General features: G+C 43.1%; 3 protein-coding genes across 6 annotated transcripts in view; 2 read left to right on the top strand and 1 right to left on the bottom strand.

Moving 5' to 3' along the window:
- The window catches only part of LOC111958161 (synaptic vesicle 2-related protein), a 13,480-nt gene extending 6,833 nt beyond the window's left edge, over positions 1–6,647 (top strand). The window contains 8 exon segments of the mRNA XM_070436898.1: positions 1,746–1,856; positions 1,993–2,066; positions 2,308–2,384; positions 3,262–3,366; positions 3,519–3,630; positions 4,097–4,178; positions 4,661–4,750; positions 4,881–6,647. Of these exon segments, the coding sequence (XP_070292999.1) occupies positions 1,746–1,856; positions 1,993–2,066; positions 2,308–2,384; positions 3,262–3,366; positions 3,519–3,630; positions 4,097–4,178; positions 4,661–4,750; positions 4,881–5,096 (867 nt within the window). The 3' untranslated portion in view covers positions 5,097–6,647.
- A 2-nt stretch (positions 6,648–6,649) lies between these two features.
- On the bottom strand, positions 6,650–13,878 carry LOC111957687 (D-amino-acid oxidase). Of its 4 annotated transcripts, none has more exons than XM_023978622.2 (12): positions 12,119–13,878; positions 11,887–11,974; positions 10,727–10,922; positions 10,313–10,427; positions 9,552–9,628; positions 9,286–9,351; positions 8,834–8,888; positions 8,270–8,374; positions 8,100–8,182; positions 7,799–7,916; positions 7,485–7,583; positions 6,650–7,347 (listed from the first exon to the last, which is right to left on the bottom strand). In XM_023978622.2, exons 1-12 carry the CDS (start codon positions 12,182–12,184, stop codon positions 7,222–7,224), a joined length of 1,194 nt encoding a protein of 397 aa, XP_023834390.1. In that variant the 5' UTR covers positions 12,185–13,878; the 3' UTR covers positions 6,650–7,221. The 4 variants fall into 4 exon arrangements, with proteins under 4 accessions (XP_023834390.1, XP_023834391.1, XP_070293137.1 ...); XM_023978623.2 differs by having other exon boundaries at positions 12,139–13,878; XM_070437036.1 differs by adding an exon at positions 11,577–11,655 and having other exon boundaries at positions 11,887–12,196.
- Positions 13,879–21,135: 7,257 nt separating this feature from the next.
- Positions 21,136–23,887, top strand: part of ssh1a (slingshot protein phosphatase 1a) — a 99,789-nt gene continuing 97,037 nt past the window's right edge. Inside the window, exon 1 of the mRNA XM_023979037.2 lies at positions 21,136–21,565. Within this exon, the coding sequence (XP_023834805.1) occupies positions 21,485–21,565 (81 nt within the window). The 5' untranslated portion in view covers positions 21,136–21,484. The remainder of the gene's footprint in view (positions 21,566–23,887) is intronic.

Raw genomic sequence — 23,887 nt, 5'->3', positions numbered from 1 at the left:
TTAGTAATATTTTTGCATTTGGCGCCCTGCAATTCTAGCGGTTGTTTAGGAAAGTGATCCCGTAAAAGGGATCCGTAGCACAGAGAAGTTAACAGTTCTAACAGTCAGTTTCTTAACAGGTGCATGTTTATCAATTATTGGAATTCATCAAGTGCAGTGTCTGGATGCTCCTTGTTAATCACATCAGACCAACAAATATTTTTAACATCATCGACATAAGAGTCCAGCAAAATCTCTCTTATACACTATTTTAGGCCCAGCTTTTGGAACTTTGGCTTTCCTGGATATAGCCACTATATTGTGATCACTGCATCCAATGGGTACGGATACAGATTTAGAACAAAGTTCTATAGCATGAGAAAAATGTGATTGATACATGTGGATGATCTTGTTCCTGTAGTGTTTGTAAACACCCTGGTAGGTTGAATTATAACCTGAACCAGATTTCAGGCACTGGTTACAGTGAGAAGCTTCCACTTGAGTGGACAGATTGATGACGACCAGTCAATATTCAGGTCCCCAAGAAAGTAGACTTCTCTGTTTACATCACATACACTATCAAGCATTTCACACATAGTATTTAGATACTGGCTGTTAGCGCTTGGTGGTCTATAGCAACACCCCAAAATAAAAGGCTTTAGATGTGCCAAGTGAACCTGCAACCACAACACTTCAATAACACTTGACATAAGATCTTCTCTAAGCATTACAGGGATATGGCTCTGAATATATACAGCAACACTTCCCCCATAAACATTTCTGTCTCTTCTATAGATGTTATATCCCTGTATTGCTACTGCTGTATCAAATTAATTATCTAAGTGAGTCTCAGAAATGGCTAATATATGAATGTTATCTGATATTAGCAAGTTATTGATTTCATGAACCTTATTTCTAAGGCTACATATATTAATATGGGCTATTTTCAGCCCTTTCCTGGGTAACTTATCAGAGACAGACATAATATGGAAAAGAACAAACAAGATAAAAATATACACATTTAAGTGTGTAAGTGTCTGTGTGTGCTACGGYGTTGAAGATACYAACCCATAGGCTTGGCTCTCTCATCCCTTCCAGGCTTTTAGAAAGGAGGGTGGACAATGAGCCTGTCATAACGGATGTAAGCAATGTCCCCACGCGCTCTGGCAGCTTTCATGGCTGGGATAAGTTCTTTCCTCTTCTGGCGCACAGCTTCAGAATAGTCCTTGTTGAGCAAGATATACATTCCTCTCAAGTTCTTGGCTCTTTCCAGAACAGCTACTTTGTCCTTGAACCTCAGGAACTCGACCACTATTGACCTGGGCCTGTCACCTGGGCCTGTCACCTGGGCCTGTCACCTGGGCCTGTCACCTGGGCCTGTCACCTGGGCCGGTGGTGGGTTTTCCAGTCCTGTGGGCGCTCTCCACCTCAATCTTCCTGTGGTCCAACTTCAATTTCTCAGAGATCATTTCCCTCACTTTTTCCTCAGGCTCCGTCCAGGTCTCATGTGGAGATTCTGCAATTCCGTCCATAACCATGTTATTCTGCTTGATTGTCATTGTTATCATGGATTCACACACAGAACTGATGTCCTCTCTCATCTTGCCATTTTCCTGTTTAAACTTATCGAGCTGACCCTGGGAGAACTGCAACCTGTTCTTCAGGTCCTGGACCTCTGGTCAGGTTGTCCATTATTTTATTAGTTAAATCCACCAGTATTTGGACAAAATACTTGAATCTATTTTCTTGTTGTTGTAACAATTGTTTGTAGAACTCTTTTTGTTTCGTTTAAAAGATCCTTCACCAATGATAGAGAGACWCCACTGTCCTCAACGGTACTCCCGCCGGCTTTGGTCTTTGTCATGGTCGCTAGCAACGTAGGTTACTTTGTTACTCCTCACAGTTCCAGACAGGGCAGGTCACATGTAATGAAAATAGGGTGTACTAAAATGGTTGTAGTTTGTTTTGTTTCAGTTATTTATCTGTCATGTTGCTTTTCTGTTTTTCAATCAGGAGGACCGTGGGAAGATCCAGGATCTTTTCTCACCGCATTTTCGCTGGACCACAATTCTGCTGTGGTTTATTTGGTAAATAACCCTTTTAACAAAGAAAAACTTTGAATTTCCTAATTTCTAAATACAGGTAATTAAAAGTTAGTAAATCACATCTGATAACTAATCTCAACTTTCCTACATTACTAAAACATAACCAGTACTGCTCTGTTACATACTTTGATTAAATGTCTTCATAAGAGTTGCATCTTTAATTAACCCAGTTTCCTTATGGGAATCCTTATATTGACTGAGCACTGTGTTTTATCTGTCTCAGGTTCTCTAATGCATTTGCCTACTATGGCCTGGTCCTGCTCACCACTGAGCTCTTCCAGGAGGGGGGCGCCTGCGGGGGTGAGTCACTGCTCCTCTCCTCTGACATCATCAGTAACACTCACACAAACACTCTCAAGGATAGCATTAACCAGCTGAGGCCAAACAATCTTATTAATCAGTTAATTCTTAGRGTAATGGGAGAACAACACAGGCCAAGGTCATTTCCGACATACAATTAACATGTCATCTTGACAACTAAAAACAGGATGTTTGTGTCATGCTTTAACCAAGAATAGCTCCCGTTGACCTCAGGTCACGTTAGCATATACACTGAGTGTACAAAACATTAGGAACACCCTCCTAATATTGAGTTGCACCCCCGTTGCTCTCAGAACAGCCTCAATTCGTCGAGGCATGGACTCTACAAGGTGCAGAAAGTGTGCCACAGGGATGCTGGCCCATATTGACTCCAATGCTTTCAACAGTTCTCAAGTTGTCTGGATGTCCTTTGGGTGGTGGACCGTTCTTGATACACACGGGAAACTGTTGAGTGTGAAAAACCCAGCAGCGTTGCAGTTCTTGACACACTCAAACCGGTGCACCTGGCAACTACTACCATACCCCGTTCAAAGGCACTTAAATCTTTTGTCTTGCCCATTCACTCTCTGAATGGCACAATCCATGTCTTAATTGTCTCAAGGCTTAACATTCCTTATTTAACCTGTCTCCTCCCCTTCATCAACACTGATTGAAGTGGATTTAACAAGTGACACCAATAAGGGATCATAGCTTTCACCTGGATTCACCTGGCCAGTCTATGTCATGGCCAGAGCAATTGTATCTCATGTTTTGTACACTCAGTGCAAGTCTCAAGGCCATTTCAGGAGTTGTGATTCTGGATGTCTGTAGTGATAACTGGTGCATCACGTGTTTCTTGTGTTATGTCTCCCTCTAGAGTCAAAAGGTAGTAAGAGGGAGCCCAGGTGTAGCCTGGAGTGTAAATACCTGACCTCAGACGACTACAAGGATCTGCTGTGGACCACCCTCTCTGAATTCCCAGGTATACTTCTTCAACCTCAACTCAGTCAGTATATTGCTAAACACAATAATTGCTGTATGGGGAGCAGTGTACTGTGAAGTAAAGTAGGTTGTAAATTGTTCTGATCTATAAAAATATCTGAATAGATTGGTTGATGTATTAATGTTGGGCAGGCCTACTGGTGACTCTYTGGGCCATCGATCGGCTGGGAAGGAGGAAGACCATGGCACTGTGCTTCTTTGTCTTCTCTCTCTGCCTTGTTCCACTCTACGCTTGTGTAGGGAGGTAAGACCATCCATTACGGAGTTATTACCACAAGTATTAGTAATGTACTACTCTCACATTTAACATGACAAACATCACACTGTGGTGGATCCACAACTGACAACACAGTAACTGTGTTGCGTTTAACGGTGCTGTTGTTATTAACAGTGTTGTTGTTAACAGTGTTGTTGTTATTACCAGTGTTGTTGTTAAGTGTTGTTGTTGTTGTTGTTGTTATTAACAGTGTTGCTGTTAACGGTGCTGTTATTGTTATAAACAGTGTTGTTGTTAACGGTGTTGTTGTTATTAACAGTGTTGTTGTTAACAGTGTTGTTGTTATTAACAGTGTTGTTGTTATTACCAGTGTTGTTGTTAAGTGTTGTTGTTATTGTTATAAACAGTGTTGTTGTTAACGGTGTTGTGGTTATTACCCGTGTTGTTGTTAACAGTGTTGTTGTTATTAACAGTGTTGTTGTCTCTGCTCCAGGACCTGGTTGACAGTATTGATATTCATCGCCAGGGCCTTCATTGCAGGAGGTTTCCAGGCTGCTTATGTCTACACCCCTGAGGTGAGGTGATCGGCCATGGAACCCCATGGCTACATTATTGACTCTATAGAACGTCAGCTCGTACTCTAAAAACAAAGCTGAAGTGACTTGGCCTTGATTACAGGTAGACGGAGGTGGACAAACACGACTTTGATTTATAACCAGATCAAACACTGTAGATTCCAATAACCTCTTCCTCTGTTATTGTATAACTATGTCTTGAGGTTATTTATGGCTTCAAGATTATACTACATTTCAGACGTCAGCTTTCTGTTCAGTTGTATTTCTTTGATAGATTTGTAACTAAACAAAGGACTAGTTCTTTGCTTCATACTCTTCTTCCCCATTGGTTTCTAATAAGCGTCAATATGGTACAAACTAAACCATACTGTAAATGCAAATAAGGCGTAAAATGGACATTCCCCTTTGCGTAAACCCCTTGAAGTGTCTGTCCTGAATGTTTATGAGTGATGTATTCCTATGGTGTTCTCCTGACTCTATAGGTATATCCAACAGCAACCAGAGCGTTAGGTCTGGGCACTAGTAGTGGAATGGCCAGAGTGGGAGCCCTCATCACACCCTTTGTTGCACAGGTAAAAAAATGTTTTAAAGGTTACCACAACCAATATAAGGTATATTTGCTTTGTACTTAATGTGTACAGAAAGACAGTGAAGGCTTCACAGAGAGACAGTAATACTGCATTCCTCCTCTCTTTCCTGCAGGTGATGTTGGAGTCTTCTGTGTACCTGACTCTGTCAGTGTATAGCATCTGTTGCATGCTGGCTGCCATCGCCTCATGTGCTCTGCCCATTGAGACCACTGGCCGGGGCCTCCAGGAGTCCAGCCACCGCGAGTGGGGCCAGGAGATGATGGGCCGGGCCCATGGCAACAGCTCTGGGGGCATCCCACACTCCGACTCTGGGTCCCAGGAGGACTGAACACAGGCAAGAAGGTGGTGGAGGATGGAGGCTGGAGTGGAAAAGAGGGGCAATGAAGGAGAAGGAAGCTAGGCAAGAAGCCCTTGTCCATTCTCAACTCAAATGTGTCATTACTGGTTTGTATATAGGCACCACAGTGGCTTGAGAGAGAGCCTGCCAGCAAAATGTTATTCAAAAACATTTCTCTCCGATTTTAATCTTCGACCACTACCATGATTTTTGCTAATGTACGATAACCTCACTCTGAGTGAGACAGAGCTGAATGGAGTATTCAAAGTTGCACTGGATGGTGGCAGGGAGAAAAAACATTCAGGGTGGGATTGACATTCTTCCAGCTCAGTATTTGAATTTTACAGTCATATTGTGAGAGAAGAACAGCGAGAGCGATGGTAGAAGAGTGTGATAGAGGACGTTGATTTGCTGCATTGTTTCTATTAACCCGTTTCCTCTAAGAGATCATACTCAGGTCCTACTACTTGTTTTTGGATGAGGGACAAATTGAGGACTTTTGACTAATGAAAGGGCAGCTGCATTGAAACATCACAAAAAGTCCATTATCTTGTGCAAAGCTATAATGAAAACAATGACATGTAACGAATTGCTATCTAATGTTACCGTAATTACACACTCAACATAATCAAATCTGTACATCTTGGGTTGTCTGCACGTCCCCATCACCACGGTAACCATCAGCCACTGTAATCACCCTGCTGTCAACTGACATGAGGCACTTCGAGGAGGTGTGGGGTCACAAATCTCGGTTACACTTCAGTTTAGAAACGTATAAGTGAGGCAATCATAATGACGACGTAAAGTCTCTCTGTGCAGCTGGTATAAGCATTTATTAGCACTCATATTGTAGTCTGACTTGAACGGAGTCGTGCTGTTGTCGCACGGTGAACATAGTTTATGTAAATTAGGGAAATTGCAGATGTGTACTGATTAAAGTTCATGCCAGGTGTTACAATGCTTATATGTGCATGTTGAAGGCTTTATTTGCCATGAAACTGAAGTGCTACTGAAATCTTTGAACCGTACTATACTTTCACCTCTTATCCACCCAAAGTTGTCAGTCTGGTACAGTACTATTTACTCCACATGGGTGAAATTATTCAAAGCAAACATAATCACATGGTTTTTCAGGGTACACCTCAATGGCTGGCTGTGAATGCTAAACATCATGTTAACCTGAATTCACATATTAAACACAGAACACTCAACAATACTGATAATACAAACACACACACAAACCTTCATACAACAATTTTTCGGAGTGGCACAGCTTTTGCTTACTGGATAAAAGTCATCTCTGTATATACTATACCAATAGCTGGTTTGGTTGTTGTTTGTTGGTGAGGTGGTGCGGGGATGGTCTTTGTCCCCTTGTAAAAGTAACACATGAAACAAGTTGTTGTTGAAAATGGTAATGGTTCCTACATGCCTGCCATTGCAATTTAGTACCACATTAAAAATGTCTGTGCAGATTCTTCTCACTACACTGGATGTAAATGTGTATGATACAACAATAAATTACGTTTCAAAAAAGCAGAATGTTGGATTGTGGAAGTATTTATTTCTTCATTCATTTTCAAACTTCATATGTTTTTAGAACTCACGATAGAACATTATTAATAAGATATCTTGACATTTTAGTTTGATATTGCACTCCTATTTTTATGTCACATTTGTAAGATTTGCTTATCACATTTTTGGAAAACATTTTATTGGTTCAATATGTTATATATTAGCATCTCTTTAACTACAATATAAAATCTTAACTTTTCAAAATAGATTTAAATCGATTAGCTAATAGTTATGACTACACAACAAAGGAAATTGACATTCAATAAAAGCAATCCTGATGGCTGGCATGAAACCATTTTAAGGCTGGCTGGTAGTCTTTGTGTTCCAAMTTAGCTGGTTTTGGGTTAATCAGGTACTCCACTACCTAAACTCTGATTTAGAGTTGTTCTCTTGCAAATATGAATGAACCCTCACTGTTGTCTGAAGGCCTCAGGAGTTTCCTATGCGGGTTCCTTCGCAAACCGTTCTGATGTTAAAATGGTCCCATACAGACATGTGAGAGATACTGATGCCACTGCTGTTTAGGTAATAAACCACTAGTTTACAAACGAGACCTGGGCTCCCAGCCCTTCAGCTCCAATATCTCCCCCAAGAGCCGAGCTGCCTCCTGGGCACAGCCTCGGTGAATGGTCAATCCGAAACCTCCATGGCCATAGTTGTGGATCACCTGAAAACAGCACATTAATATCAGTGTTATGTCTATGTACTTCTAATCTGGAGCCTAAAGGGTGACTAACACTAATAGCCAAACAATACATCTTGGTTACTGAAGAAGTAGTAACCAGTCTGTTCTTGGTGACTCACCTCAAATGTGATTGGTCCAGACTGCATGGTTTCCCTCTCCAGGCGGACTTTACTACGAACAGGCCTGAGCCCTGACCAGTCCTCCACTATCCGGGCATGCTGAGGAGTCAGAGGGGAGGTGAGCCATATGAATAAACAGACAGGGTAGAGCTAGCTAATGTAGTTATTCTGTATCTGTACTTGTATTCTGTCTACTGGATGAGAAGCATTGATTTGGCATGATGGCTGAGCCATTTAAACATAGGTGCTGTGATAACCCCTCTATTCAATGTCTGTCAGACCAGGGATCTTTTCAAAGGTCTGTGACCTCTGACCTTGAGGCTGGGCTCCAGCTGGCAGGCCCCCTCCCATATCTCCTTGTGGTCCTCAGAGTTGTTCTGCTCACTCCAGTTCCCCAGCTGGAAACACCCACCAACAACCACTGAACGACTCCTACAGAGACAAGGCAGAAGTTATTGGTCTTCAATTCACTGTACTCKAAAATAAAAGGAGCTGAATACTTAGACAAACGTATACTTTGATGCTGTAATTATATGCAACAACTTGAAAAATGTGTAATAACTGCTTTATTGACACCTGCAGTAGGTGGAATTTCTGATATTATATCCACTTTACCCTGGTATAATGTACGGTGAATTGTAGGTTCCAGCAGTGAAATTGTGGGTGAGGATCCAATGCTTAAGCCATGGAGCATCCACCTGAAACACAGACAGATTAAGTGCAACATAATCAGCCATGTCCCCATTGTAATTACCAAATTCACCTTTCAACCTTTGCACTCTGACCTTCAGTATCTGCCCACGGCCTGGTGTGAGGTCAGGGTCAGGCTGGAGGTCCCCTGACCTCACTCCGGTGCAGTTGATGATGACGTCTGCCCCACTCTCCGCAAGCTGAACTCAACAGACAAGAAGGAAGGAAGAAAAGTTGGGAGGTTGAATTAAAATAAATAAACACTGCTGATATTCATGAACAGGGGTTTATGAAAGCCAAAGCTCTCCCTCTCTCTGAGGTGGTCTGTAGGATATTAATGACTGGATATTGGATATGAATGCTTTCAGGATATTTCTCAAAATTAAACACTGAGTAAAACTAATATGGTTGAGCTGCACTCTGAGCATGAATGCACTGCACTGTGTAAGACACTCCCGTTGGGTAAGGAAAACACATGCCTAGATTAGATGGAAATTAAATAAGCATAGTAAAATGACTGTCATCAGGACAAAAGAGGCCAAGGACAGAGTGAGGGCCTCAGAAAATACAGCACCTTCTATCTTCATACTCCTTGTGAGGTGGGAGTCTTAGAACATTCCAAACTCGCACTGTTCATTATATTCATTTAGAACTCTCACCACTTTGAAGGACTCTATCCTCCTCTGGTAAAATGTCACACCTCGCTTCTGTAACCTAGAAACATCACATAAAGGTATATAGAAAATGAAGTAATATAGGGAACCCAAATTGCACATATTTATATGTTAGGTTGGGTGCTAAAACATAATATTGACCTTGAGAGATGATGAAACCACCATAAGATATAAATAACACATTATCTTTTGCTTCCCCTTCCCACTAGATTAACCCAGTTTATCCCACAGCTGTGCCAATATAAAGAAATTCTCAAACAATTCATGTTTGACCATTTGTAAAAATTTAACTGCTTTCAAATTGTATATTTTGTAATGAACTAAACTGGTCATAGATTGATGTAAAATATAGATGGTTAACGCTTGATCATATGGCCCTGTGTGTAAACTATCAACACTTTTTTGGATATCACGGATAAGATAAGTAAATCACTCACCAGTCCATCAGCCAAGGCAAGTAACTTTTTCCCTCCACCATGAGAGCAGTGTTGAACCACCCATAGCTAAAAGACCCCCGACATAAACAAGGGGAGAATGACAATGAGGGTAAAAAACAATGACAACTGATAGGTGCACATTCTGCATGACCAGACTCATTCTAAAGTCATCAGCTGTATAGGGTTGCATGACTCCTGTCAACATATGACAACAGCCAACGGGACTAATGCAACAAAAACATWGCAAATATGTCCAAACAAAGTACCAGTATGCAGGAAACAGCTCCAGCTCTCGTTTGGTAAGCTGTCTGAAGCCCAGCACACTATCTTTAAAAGAGGGATCCTGCAATAAAAGAGTGAATATAGTTATTAGTTACTCATTATATTCATTACCTTCCATGCCTGTGCTGGTTTGCGGTTGTAATGCAGAGGCTTCATTAATCAGTGTGGTCTCAGCGGCCATGTCTTCTAATTATGTCATGGACCTGTCTTTGTAATGCTGAAGAGTAGACTATTGAGATGGGCTTAGTGTATTCAGACTATTCAGAAAATACAAACATTGTAAACTGAGCGAAGCCACTGCTACGATAGACCATTGCTACACTGTAATAACACAGATGGTGGAACAGGAACTTGGGCTCAAGTTCATCTACTTCAGCAAAAGGCTTATACAGAAGTAGATGGACTTTATAACAACTGGGCTCCCGAGTGGCGCAGCGGTCTAAGACACTGCATCTCAGTGCAAGAGGCTTCACTACAGTCCCTGGTTTGAATCCAGGCTGCATCACATCCGGGTGTGATTGGGAGTCCAATAGGGCGGTGCACAATTGGCCCAGTGTCGTCCGTGTTTGGCCGTCATTGTAAATAAGAATTTGTTCTTAACTGACTTGCCTAGTWAAATAAAAYTCTTGAAATGTTWAKCTGCTAGGCCCTGCCTCCATGTGAGTGATGAAGTATGGGTCAGTTAACTGTTATCTGAGGGTGAATCTATGGCATGATGTTTAGCTGTAGATACACTAATACTCACTGGTGCAGGCTCACTGCAAAGGTTGTAGCCAGACTGGAGGAAAATCCCCATTTTGATAGAGTCCGGGGAGCTCAGGAAGCTCAGCAGGTAGTCAAACGTCTCCTTACACCATTTACTGCAAAATAACACATACAGAATGATAGTGTAAGCATTCACTTATAAAACATTCTATTGATTCACTTACTACAGGCGTGCCCAAAATGTACTCATCACAGGAGGTTGGTGGCACCTTAACTGGGGAAAATAGGCTTGTGGTAATGACTGGAGCGGTATCAGTGGAATGGTATCAAATATATCAAACACATGGTTTCCAGGTGTTTGACGCCATTCCATTTGCTCCATTCCGGCCATTATTATAAGCCGCCCTCAGCAGCCTCCACTGGTATTCATAGAGCCAAGCAGATGCCCTCTCACGTCTCCTGGACATTGCCCTTGTCGTAGAGGTATGGCTGCCAGAATCCTGCAGCCCCATCGCTGGTGGTCAGTGGGGTGAAGCGGTCCGCATACACCTCAATGGTCAGTGGACTGACTATGGAGTGGTACTGCTCATAGATGCTTTGAGCAGTGGACAGGCCACTGACCCCAGCTCCGATCACTGCCACACGCATGTCTGGAAATAACAAACACAACAGTTTACTGTTGTTGCTGRTTTTGTTGTTATTATTACTTATTTTTGTTTCTGATTTGCATCCATTCTTTGTGACCTTGGTTCTGCTCAGAATCTGCTACCATTCCATATAACTTTGAACAAACATTTACATGTCCTTGAGTGTACCTGACCCTCTGACCCATCTAACTGTATGAAGTAACCTGAAATTGTGAAAGACGGTGAAAAAAAAKGGAATATAAATATCTATCAAAACAACAACAACAAAAACATTATTCAAAACATTACACATATTCAGATCAGGGGGTTATGAGGGTTTGTGTAGTTGCATTACATTGACTGAACAACTATTTTATTTATTTATTCCACAAATAGACTATAAACAGTGAAAATGAATCAATCTTCACCATTACAGGCTATGGCTGCCAGAGTTGAACATAATAGTTGCAAAGCAATCAAATTAATCTGCTTTATTGCTGCAGCCCTGGGGCGGCAGGTAGTGGTTAGAGCGTTTTGCCAGTAACCGAAATGTTGCCGGCTCGAATCCCCGAGCTGACAAGGTAAAAATCTGTCTTTCTGCCCCTGAACAAGGCAGTTAACCCACTGTTCCCCGGTATGCCGTCATTGTAAATAAGAATTTGTTCTTAATTTACTTACRTAGTTWAAAAAAATGTAAAGCCTGCACGTGTCCACACTTTGACAAATCCTTCTGAAACTGAAAAAGTAGCAATATAGCCTGTAGAGATTGGTATTAATAAGTAGGCTTCTTGAAGGTTAAAAACAGTGTGAAGTATCTGTTTTGCTCGATATTTGAWGGCTTTGCTGCAACTTGGAAAAGGAAACATTCTCGAAATGGCGATTGGTTGGATGCAGAATGTAAGAAAAGAAGGTGAACAAATAATTCAAGAAATGTTAAAGTAAACTAGAAATCATAAAAAAATGGAGACAGCGGGAAAACTGGATTTACCTTCTAAGTTGCCTTGTCTTCTAGCTGACAATCCGCCTCCAAATATAGCGTCACATGGTCGGTCCAAGGTACAGAAGTCGTCTCGGGTCTACATGGCAGATAAAGGCTTGAATATGAAAATACAAATATCCCACTCTATTAGCCTTGACCGGCAATGAATAATGTACTGTAGAAAAATATTTTGTTAAAACTAATAGAATGAAAAAAATGACATCTACTTCTACTACGTTACATTTAAAACTTTCACCGTACTTGAACCCATAAAGCCTGTAGGGGAGAGAGGCGAATGTTGAGCCATTTTTTACGCTTCTTTCTTTTCCCCAACGCAGTTAAGCCAAAACCACGCCCCGTTATTCAGAGAGGCGTTCTACAACGCTTTCAGCGCTCTCCAAYTCCGAAAGTGAATATCACYCAGCGCGAAATTTCAGTCACTGATTAATAACGTTTGCCCTTGTATTTCAAGATTGAAAAATATAATAACATAATGTCGTTGACACAGCTAGCCATTAACGTCCCTTAACYCTCAAAGACAGATTCAATGGCTGTAGCATAGCGTATTCGACTGAATGATTAGCTAATAAATATTTGAGAAATTATGAATAATAAGCATATGCTTTTACCTGATAATACACTACTAATGATAATATAACAACTTCAAATACCTAGCTAGTAACGTTAAGTAGCCTAAGTTAACTTAGCTGACCTTCAATTGAGGGAATTCAGCCGAGTTCTGAGACATTGTTACAACTCATTGAAACTCAGAAAATAAATCTAGGTTAAATAAATAATAATAATAATAATAATAAAACAATGCATACAACGGAAAAAATGTAATCATAATTTGTATTGTGGGGTATGTGGAGTCATTTTGACTATATTAGCCCACACAGCTACAAAGATGCACTTTGATGCTAGGTTGAGGACCTTATATTGTAGCTTACAGAGACCCCAACTGATGTGTAAAACCAGGGGAGAGCGACTACCCGCTCTCTTTGAAGCCACYGAAGTTCAAGGCCGACCGTGGTACTGCAGGCATTGTTAGCAGAAAACAGGATCATACATTACAATGAATGGTTCAACTTGAGTTATTGAATGAGAGGGGGCAACACTGAGCTAACCTGCAACGTCACTTCCTGAAGTAGCTCAAACTGTGCAGTTATGTCTCCATGAGATGCCGTCTTAACTAGAAGTGTGCSGAGTAGTTGGACAAAACTAGTATCATAAGTGATATGGGCAATTTTCTGTATATGATTATGATCCCAGTATTTTTTGTAATTATCCGTGATTGGAAAAAAAGTAATTTACGGGTGCCAGCACGCATCTTTTTCATGTCAATCAGTCAACTGAGGCGCTACATGGTCTAAATAATTCAACTGGCTAATTTGCCTGTCTGAAAGAGAATGTCGGGCTGTTCGTTGATCCTGTTGCTCTGATTGGATAGAGTAAAGCTGTATTTCTCTTTGCCCGCACTTCGTYATTTRACCCGATCACTTTCACTTCTCTGTTTCGGTCTGTTTCGGATAATCATGTTAGCCTACAACTATGATAAATCAAATGGCAAGGACATTTGCTYTCAAGATATCAATGTGCATAATATCTAACAAGCGGGGCAAGGGTAGGGAAAAAGCTGAAACGCAGACGCGCATTCTGACTGTGAGCAAACTTGTCTGCCTGCTGCAAGTTGAAGACACACACACACACACACACCCTTCCGCGGATCCTAATATGCAGCTTGTTTGGTCTATAAACGTGCAGGGAGATTGGTATTTTGCCAACATCTACTTTGGCATATGAAACATTTCAGTTTTTTTCCGATCACGAGTTCATCCGATCCGACTATCAATTGTCAATTTACGGATATGATTATGACTACATGTCTGCACACCCCTAATCACAACCGACTTCATTTGGCTTCATTACGCTATTGAGTCTTCACATAGGAATGAATGATGTTACGTGATCAATGACTTTGTCCATTCATATATACAGTCATTGTATAAATCAAGGAGTGGCTCAACTAATCATTTTGCACAACTTACTCTACTCTCCCCTATAACGCTATCATTAGACTGACATAGGCTAACAATATATATGCCTAGCTATATTCTATAGCTAGAGGACTCCTGYTATCTCCAGGAGTGATAAGTATATCTTTATCTGATAAGTATGTCTTTATCTGTTGTGGTCTAGTASTGTCTTTTTGCAAGTTTGGGCCATCTACTTTAAGTGCTGCCTGTCTTCCCAGTGGCCTACTTGGTGTGTATACTGCTCATCATTTGGAGATAGTTGTTGACACATCAACCAGGATCAAGGGGCAGGGCAATTTGTGACTTATTTTGGTAATCAGTGGCTTTATTGGAGGGGGAGTGGTTTCACCTCTCCTAGGCAATCAGTGATTAGTGTTAGTTCTTCAGTCTTCCCTTGTTTCTCAGCGGCGGTTTTGTTGCAAAACAAAGAGGGTTCTGTGGAGTTGTTCGAGGAAGGAAAGAGAGGAAGGCMCCACACCACTCTCTCACTTGAGTATCTTACCTAGTTATTTACAGATMATCTAATTTAGCTCTTTTGTAGCTTTGTCAACTATGTGTGTTTTTTTTATACCTGTTCGCACCTCTCCCTGGAGGCTTTACAGATGCTCCCCACCCCTTGGCTGCAACCCTTCTAATTTAGTGTARCCTGGGAGCACAACCCATAAGTAAGATGGCACTGACAGATATGGCAGCTCTGCTTCTAGCTCCTACGCAACTTTGCAGTGTTTTGTTTTTTTGTGTGTTATTTCTTACATTATTAGACCAGAATTKTTTTTGTGTTATTACATTCAGCCGGAAACAACTTTTGGATATCAGAGCAACGGTAACTCGCTCGCATTGCGACTAGGAAAACGACTTTCCTGAATTGTATCCTTTGTTCGTACCCCTCAGGGCAATTWAAATTATTCCAGAGGTTGCTCCAAAACACTGCCGGCGGAGAAGAGGTTTTCGGAGTGGACTTCTAGTCCAACTCAGGAGGCGTGCACACCATCCCCCGCTTCAGAGAATATTACTCGCTTATGTTCAGTCTCTGGATAATAAAGTAGACTAGRTCAGGGCGAGGATCTCCTTCCAGAGAGATCAGGGCTTTTAACATACTCTGTTTCACGGAAACATGGCTCTCTCGTGATATGCTGTCCCTGTCCATTCAGCCATCTGGGTTCTCAGTACATCGCGCAGACAAGAATAAAGAACTCTCCGGGAAAGGTGGGGTGTATGTTTCATGATTAACCACTCATGGTGTGACTGTGATAACATACAGAAACCCAAGTCCTTTTGTTCACCTGACCTAGAATACCTCACAATCAAATGCCGAATGAATTAGCTCCCAAGAGAATTCTCTTCGGTTATAGTCACAGACATGTATATTTCCCCCTCAAGCCGATACCACGARGGRCCTCAAAGAACTACACTGGACTTTATGCAAACTGGAAACCACATATCCTGAGGCCGGATTTTTTTGTAGCTGGGGATTAAGTAAATTTGAGGAAAAAGCTACCGAAGTTCTGCCAACACATTGSCTGTAGTATTCGCGCTGGTAAAACACGGTCACTGCTACTCAACTTTTTGTAATACCTACAAGGCCCTCCCCCGCCCTCTCTTCAGCAAATCTGATCARGACTCCATTTTGCTCCTTCCTTCCTATAGGCAGAAACACAAACAGGAAGTACCTGTGCTAAGGTCTATTAAACGCTGGTCTGACCAATCGGAATCCATGCTTCAAGATTGTTTTGATCACGCGGACTGGTATATGTTCCAGGTGGCCTCTGATACGGTGACAGAGTTGATCAGGAAGTGTATAGGAGATGTTGTACCCACTGTGACTATTAAAACCTACCCAAACCAGAAACTGGATAGATGGCAGCYTTTGTGCAAAACTGAAAGCGGGAACCACCACATTTAACCATGGCAAGGTGACTGGGAATATGGCCAAATACAAACAGTGTGGTTATTCCCCCCCGTAAGGCAATCAAACAAAGTGAAGTCGCAATTCAACGGCTCAGACACGAGACGTATGTGGCAGGGTCTACAGARAATCATGGACTACAAAGGAAAAACCAGCCATGTCGTGGACACCGTCTTGCTTCCGGACAAGCTAAACACCTTCTTTGCACGCTTTGAGGATAACACAGTGCCACCGACGCGACCCGCTACCAAGGACTGTGGGCTGTCCTTCTCCGTGGCRGATGTCAGTAAGACATTTAAGCGTGTTAACCCTCGCAAGGCTGCCGACCCAGACGGCATGCTTAGCCGAGACCTCGGAGCATGCGCAGACCAGCTGGCTGGAGTGTTTACGGACATATTCACTCTCTCCCTATCCCAGTCTGCTGTCCCCACTTGCTTCAAGATGTCCATTATTGTTCCTGTACCCAAGAAAGCAAAGGTAACTGAACTAAATGACTATCACCKCGTAGCACTCACTTCTATCATCAATAACTGTTTTGAGAGGCTACTTAAGGATCATATCACCTCTACCTTTCCTGACAACCTAGACCCACTACAATTTGCTTACCGCCCCAATAGATCCACAGACGATGCAATCGCCATCGCATTGCACACTGCCCTATCTCATCTAGACAAGAGGAATACCTATGTAAGAATGCTGTTCATTGACAATAGCTCAGCATTCAATACCATAGCACCCTCCAAGCTCATCATTAAGTTRGGGGCCCTGGGTCTGAACCCAGCCCTSTGCAACTGGGTCCTGGACTTCTTGACGGGCCGCCCCCAAGTGGTTAAAGTAGGAAACAACACCTCCACTTCGCAAATCCTCAACACAGGGACCCCACAAGGGTGCGTGCTCAGCCCCCTCCTGTACTCCCGGTTGACTCATGACTGCGTGGCCACGCACGCCTCCAACTCAATCATCACGTTTGCAGGCGACACAATAGTAGTAGGCCTGATAACCAATAATGTCGAGACAGCCTACAGGGAGGAGGTGAGGGCCCTGGGAGAGTGGTGCCAGGAAAATAACCTCTCACTCAATGTCTAAAAAACAAAGGAACTGATTGTGTACTTCAGGAAACAGCAGAGGGAGCACGCCCCTATCCACATTTATAGGACCACAGTGGAGAAGGTGGAAAGCTTCAAGTTGCTCAAGGTACACATCACTGACAAACTGAAATGGTCCACCCACACAGACAGTGTGGTGAAGAAGGCGCAACAGCGCCTCTTCAACCTCAGGAAGCTGAAGAAATTTGGCATGGCCCCTAAAACCCTCACAAACTTTTACAGATGCACAATTGAGAGCATCTTGTCAGGCTGTATCACCGCCTGGTATGGCAACTGCACCGCCCGGAACTGCAGGGCTCTCCAGAGGGTGGTGCAGTCTGCCTAACGCAACACTGGGGGCGAACTACCTGCCCTCCAGGCACCTACAGCACCCGATGTCCCAGGAAGACAAAAAAGATCAAGGACATCAACCATCATAGCCACGGCCTGTTCACCTCGCTGTCATCCAGAAGGCGAGGTCAGTACAGGTGCATCAGAAGCTGTTTTTCAGTCTCTCCGTCCCAGCTTTATCTTAAGGTCATCAGACTGTTAAATATTCATCACTAGCCGGCATCCACCCGGTTACGCAACCCTGCACATTACAGGCTGCTGRCCTATATCCATAGACTTGGAATCACTGGCCACTTTAATACCGTTAAATTAATGTTTACATACTGCTTTACTGATCTACTGTATTTTAGTCAATGCCTCTCCGACATTAGTCGATCTAACATTTATATATTTCTTAGTTCCATTATTTTACTTTTAGATTTGTGTGRATTGTTGTGAATTGTTTTTAGATACTACTGCACRSTTATACTACTGCACTGTTGGCGCTAGGAACACAAGCATTTCGCAATAACATTTGCTAAATATGTGTATGTGACCAATCAAATTTGATTTAATTCAWTTTTTTTTGTGGAAWTCCGGGTCTCTGGCAGTGTTTGGAACTGCCCATCTGCGTTTGAGAATGTCGAGTTCATCTCAGCCTATGCTGCCCTTCAGTCCCTTGACGAACAATATGTMTCTGCACTGCACGTTCTTAATATTACATACATTTATTTTTATTGGAGAACATTCAAAAGCAGACATGGATCACCCCAGAGAACACTGCTACCCCAGCTGRTCTTTCTTCATCTAACTAGGTTTTCTCTCATAGTCCGAGYGCATCTGGTAGTTGCAGTGGTGGCACGGGTCTACTCATTTCTCCTAAATGGAGATTCTCTTTTCTCCCCCTCTCACCTGTCCATCTCCTCATTTGAATTCCATGCTGTCACTTGTCCACTCAAGCTTAACATTATTGTCATCTATTGCCCACCAGGTTCCCTTGGAGAGTTCCTCAATGAGACACTTTGATAAGCTAATTTCCTGACGAAGGTTCACCACTCTTATTACTTGGCGACTTCAACCTCCCAARGTCTGCCTTCGATTAATTTCTTTCCAACTCTCTTTAAACTCCATGCCTCTTTTGAACTCACCCTTTCCCAATCCCCTCCAACTCACAAYGCAGGCACTACGCTTGACCTCATCTTTACTAGAGGCTGCTCGCCTACTAATCGCACTGCAACCCCRCTCCAGGTCTCTCTGATCACTACTTTGTTTCTTTTTCTGTCTCCCTTTCCTCCAACCCTAARTACCCAGCCCCTACCCACATGGTCATGCGCCTTCGTAATCTTTGCTCTCTCTCTCTCAACTCTTTTCTCTTCTATCCTATTATCTCTCCCTTCTGCTAAATCCTCCTGATTCTGCCTCTTCATCCTACTCTCCTCCCTTTRCACATCCTATGACTCGCACTGTCCCCTTTCCTCCCGGCCGGCTTGGCCRTCCTCTTCTGCTCTGTGGCAGAGTGACTCATTGCGAGCTTACAGAACAAGGACCCGGGCAGCTGAGCYTAAATGGAGGAAATCTAAACTTCTGGAMGACCTATCATCCTTTCACTCCCTCCTCTCTACCTTTTCTTCCTCTGTATCCGCTGCTAAAGCAGCTTTCTACCACTCTAAATTTCAAGCTTCTGCCTCTAACCATAGGAAACTCTTTTCGACCCTCTCCTCCCTCAACACTCCACCGCTCCCCCTCCCTCATCCCTCTGCGGACGACTTTGTCAACCACTTTGAAAAAAAGGTTGATGATATCCGCTACTCATTCACTCAGCCTATTGAGTCCACTGGTCTCACTCACACAGAACTGTCCTACACCTTGACCTCTTTCTCCCCTCTCTCTTCAGACGACATCCTGCGACTAGTGAGGTCTGGCCGCCCAACAACCTGCCCGCTCGACCTCATCCCCTCCTCCCTTCTCAGACCACCTTTGGAGACCTTCTCCCATTCCTTACTTCCCTCATCTCATTCCTGACCACTGGCTGCATCCCCTCTGACTTCAAAATGGCCCGAGTTGCTCCCCTCCTCAAGAAATCAACACTCGACTCATCTGACGTGAAAAACTATAGACCTGTATCCCTTTTATTTTKTTTCCAAAACACTTAAGTGTGCTGTCTCTGATACACTTTCTCGTTATCTCTCTCAGAACGATCTTCTTGACCCTAACCAGTCAGGCTTCAAGATGGGTCACTCAACCGAGACTGCTCTTCTCTGTGTCACGAAGGCTCTCCGCATTGCCAAAGCTGACTCTCTCCTCTGTTCTCATCCTCCTAGATCTATCTGCTGTCGTCGACACTGTGAACCCTTAGATCCTACTCTTCACCCTCTCAGGGCTGGGCGTCTCAGGCTATGCACACTCTTGGCTCCGTCATATCCTCACATGGTCTCTCCTATCATTGCAATGCGTATGACACTCAACTACTTTTCTCCTTTCCCCTTTCTGACACCCAAGTTGTGACACGCATCTCTGCGTACCTGGCAGATGGGGTGGCAGGTAGCCATGTGGTTCGAGCGTTGTAACCAAAAGGTGCTAGATTGAATCCCCGAGCTGACAAAAGGTATACATCTGTTGTTCTGCCCCTGAACAAGGCAGTTAACCCACTGTTCCTAGGCCATCATTGTAAATAAGAATTTGTTCTTAACTGACTTGTCTAGTTAAACAAAGGTTAAATAYAAACATATCTCAACTTGGATGTCGGCCCAACACCTCAAGCTCAACCTCGACAAGATGGAACTGCTCTTCCTCCCGGGGAAGGCTTTCCTACTCAAAGACCTCTCCATCACGGTTGACATCTCCACTGTGTTGCCCTCCCAGAGTGCAAGGAACCTTGGCGTGACCCTGGACAACACCCTGTCGTTCTCTGCCAACATCAAAGCAGTGACCTGCTCCTGCAGGTTCATGCTCTACAACATCCATAGAGTACGACCCTACCTCACACAGGAAGCGGCGCAGGTCCTAATGCAGGGACTTGTCCTCTCCTGTCTGGACCYCTGCAACTCGCTGTTGGCTGGGCTCCCCACGTGTGCTACTTACCCAGAACACTGCAGCCCACCTGGTTTTCAACCTTCCCAAGWAATCTCATGTCACCCTGCTCCTCCGCACACTCCACTGGCTTACAGTCGAAGCTCGCATCTACTACAAGACCATGGTGCTTAGCTATAGAACWGCAAGAGGAACTGCCCCTCCCTAACTTCAGGCTATGCTTTAACCCTGCACCACAACCCGAGRGCTCCATTCTGKCACCTCGGGTCTCTTGGCCCTCCCAGCTCCCTCTCAACCTTGTCCAAGCTCTTCTCTGTRCTGCACCCCAATGGTGGAACCAGCTTCCTCCTGAAGCTAGGACAGCAAAGTCCCTGCCCATCTTACTAGAACATCTGAAACTAGGGATGCACTGATATGAAGTGTTTGGCCGATACAAAAAACCTATACCGATATTTACAATTTGAGGCCTTTTAAGCTTTCTAGTATAGTTAAATAGTTAACACACACACACACACTGACCAACATGTTATTTTGTTGGCATATATGTATGTCCCCATTACCAGTGCCGTGATGGACTTTAGCCCACTCCCCCGGAGTAGAGCATAATAGAATCCGCTCACGAATCAACATTTTGAGATGAGGATTCGTGGCAAAAATTCCTTTCGAATTTTCACGCAAATCTCCCAGTAAAACACATGGGAATGCATGTCACTTTTGAGAAATGAAGTTATTTTTACCGACAGGCAAAGTGAAATACACTGTTTAAACAGGTAGACAGATTTTGATAACATCCATTGGACCAGACCATTGAATGTTTGAATTCAGCATCAACACACAGACAGACAGCAGCTTTAGCTGTCTGGTTGGCTGGCATTCTGGTGTACGCTCGCATCCCTACATCCTCCTGCCTGGTTGTAGCTGTTTTGTGCAGGCTAAAGAGGCTAGCTAGTGTGAAAGCCGCAGCATGAGGAACGACGTGTGTCTGCACTGCACGTTCTTAATATTACATGAATGTATTTTTATTAGAGAACATTCAAAAGCAACAACTGAGGCACTGGCTGCCATATTTTAGGACGATGGAAATGTAATAACGACGATGAAATTCTCTGCTTCGACCGCAATAGACGTTGACATCAAGAAGCAACTTCCTCAGGTTCTTCACCCGAAATAAAAGCCATTCTCTGGGCAGGCTACATCGGCCTGTGCAGATTCTCCCAGTCATGGCTCTGGTTACTTTGCAGCGCTCCCCTACCCCAAGCGCTGCATCCACAGCCAGCACTACCACCACCAACGCGGGGGAGGTAAGTTTGGAAATAGCTGGAGAGACGTCCTAGAAACGTCAAGAAAACACCGGGGATACGTGGGAGTAACATAGGTAGGCCTTGTAGCTAGTGTTTTGTAGCGWTGGGATAAGTTAGCTTAGTACTAGGCTCAACTCCATCACAAGCAAGGTAGCTAGCTGTTTGGAAAAGCTAGCAAGCAAAGTTGCATCTCAGTAACAATGCTATTGCTAGCCAATAAAGTTATTAGGTAGCTACCCAACTAACCCACAATACACGTAGGCTACCAAGTTAGCTAGCGTATACATATTTTCTTTAACTAATTAGCAATTGATTTAACGTTAACATACTAATGACCAACATTAGCTAGCTACTACTTGCCATTTCCAAATGACTATGGCATTAGGTACCTAGTTTGCATTCTTATCATGCATTAGGTACCTTGTTATTTTATCACTCTGAATATGTATTAAACAACATTTTATTGCACACAACGTTGTTACAAACTTGAGCTTTAAAACCCACAACTAGTTAGTAGTAGCTAGTTTGCTCGTTAAATGGAAGTGCTTTTAAACAAGGTCGGTGCTGTTTCCTTCTCTATCCTGCTGGTGAATGTAGTAAACTAGCTTGCTAACCAGCTAACACATTTTTTTGTGTGTGTAACGGTACTGCAGTGGTGCCATAAAATCTGGTAAACCAAAATGTTAACATTTAGCTAGCTAGCTACTTTTGCCAAAACCAGTGTTATTATGGACAGCATGGTCTGTTCTATATACTGATTTATATAATGTCTTCTWAAAGAACTGTCAATGAGGTGAAATGTGGCATAACTTCATACAGTCATGTCATGTGGTAGAGGCCTAGTAATTTCCCATACAGAGAGTAGTCTGACAATACAGATAAGTAAAAGAATGTCATCCCTTTGCCATCTTGAACACTTCCAAGATGACAAAGGGAATCATGTTACTGCTCCTTGTGTTGATGTGTTTTATTTGTCAGCTGAACCACGAGTCCATATTAACTTTAGCCAATGCTTTAATCCCATCACAAAATGCAAGGTAATTCTAAACAATAACATGACCACTTTTTGATATTCCAAAATATAACAGTTACCCCTACACAAATCACCCCAATGGCATGTGATGTCACTCATATAGAAATTATAGTTACAGTCAAAGTACTGTTTTTGAATTGATAGTACACCTCGACCAGTTGGGGGTGCTAACTGTTAATATAAACTGTAGTCATGCTAAACTCAACAAAGACACTAGCCTCCAGCAGGAAGGAAGGTTGTATGTCTCCACTAGGCACTAGCCCTTACTAAGGAGTAGAGGGTGGATTTGTTTCAATGATGAGAACAATCATCATTATATCAAGAACTGGGACCATAGCATTAGCTGATCTTTATTTTCTTTCATTAGACTGCTTCTTTGCCTTAAAATACTGAGTCATTGGGCCTGACTCATTACACCAGCAATGTGAAAAAGAGATGTGTAAAAAGAAACAAGTTTGTCATGAGGATGGAGATAGTTGAGCTGGCATGACTGAGGACTGGCCTTCCCTGTCACTCACTTTCCATGCGGGCTGGAATTGACTGACTGACTGCCTCGTTGCTCCAGGGCTCTGTCTGATGAGGAGCAGCCAAGCRCCTCAGGAGGCTGCTGCAGCTATGATGTCATTCCCACATGAACGGTGGAGGGAATGAGAAGTGAAGGGAAAGCATTGAGGGAAGGACGGTGGTGGGYTAACAATATGGTAGCTGTTGTGACGGTGGAAGGTAGGCTACATGAATTTGCCAAGAATAGCAAAAGTGAAATATAGCTATTTGCCCTACATGTAGCGCTGGGAATTGCCAGGGACCTCATGATGTGATATCACGATCGCAATATGTATTGCGATTCTATATACACTACCGTTCAAAAGTTTTGGGTCACTTAGAAATGTCCTTGTTTTTGAAAGAAAAGCACTTTTTTTTTTGTTGTCCATTTAAATAGTACCCTAAAAACACCAGACTCAACGTGAAGAGGCGACTCCGGGATGCTGGCCTTCTAGGTAGAGTTGCAAAGAAAAAGCCATATCTCAGACTGGCCAATAAAAGATTAAGATGGGCAAAAGAACATAGACACTGGACAGAGGAACTCTGCCTAGAAGGCCAGCCTCCTGGAGTCCCCTCTTCACTGTTGACGTTGAGACTGGTGTTTTGTAGGTACTATATCATGAAGCTGCCAGTTGAGGACTTGCGAGGCGTCTGTTTCTCAAACGAGACACTAATGTACTTGTCCTCTTGCTCAGTTGTGCACCGGGGCCTCCCACTCTTTCTATTCTGGTTAGAGACCGTTTGCG

Source organism: Salvelinus sp. IW2-2015, linkage group LG33 (assembly GCF_002910315.2).
Source record: "Salvelinus sp. IW2-2015 linkage group LG33, ASM291031v2, whole genome shotgun sequence".
Taxonomy (NCBI): domain Eukaryota; kingdom Metazoa; phylum Chordata; class Actinopteri; order Salmoniformes; family Salmonidae; genus Salvelinus; species Salvelinus sp. IW2-2015.
The sequence above is the reverse complement of the archived record's forward strand: the minus strand, read 5'-3'. Positions and strand labels throughout refer to the sequence as shown.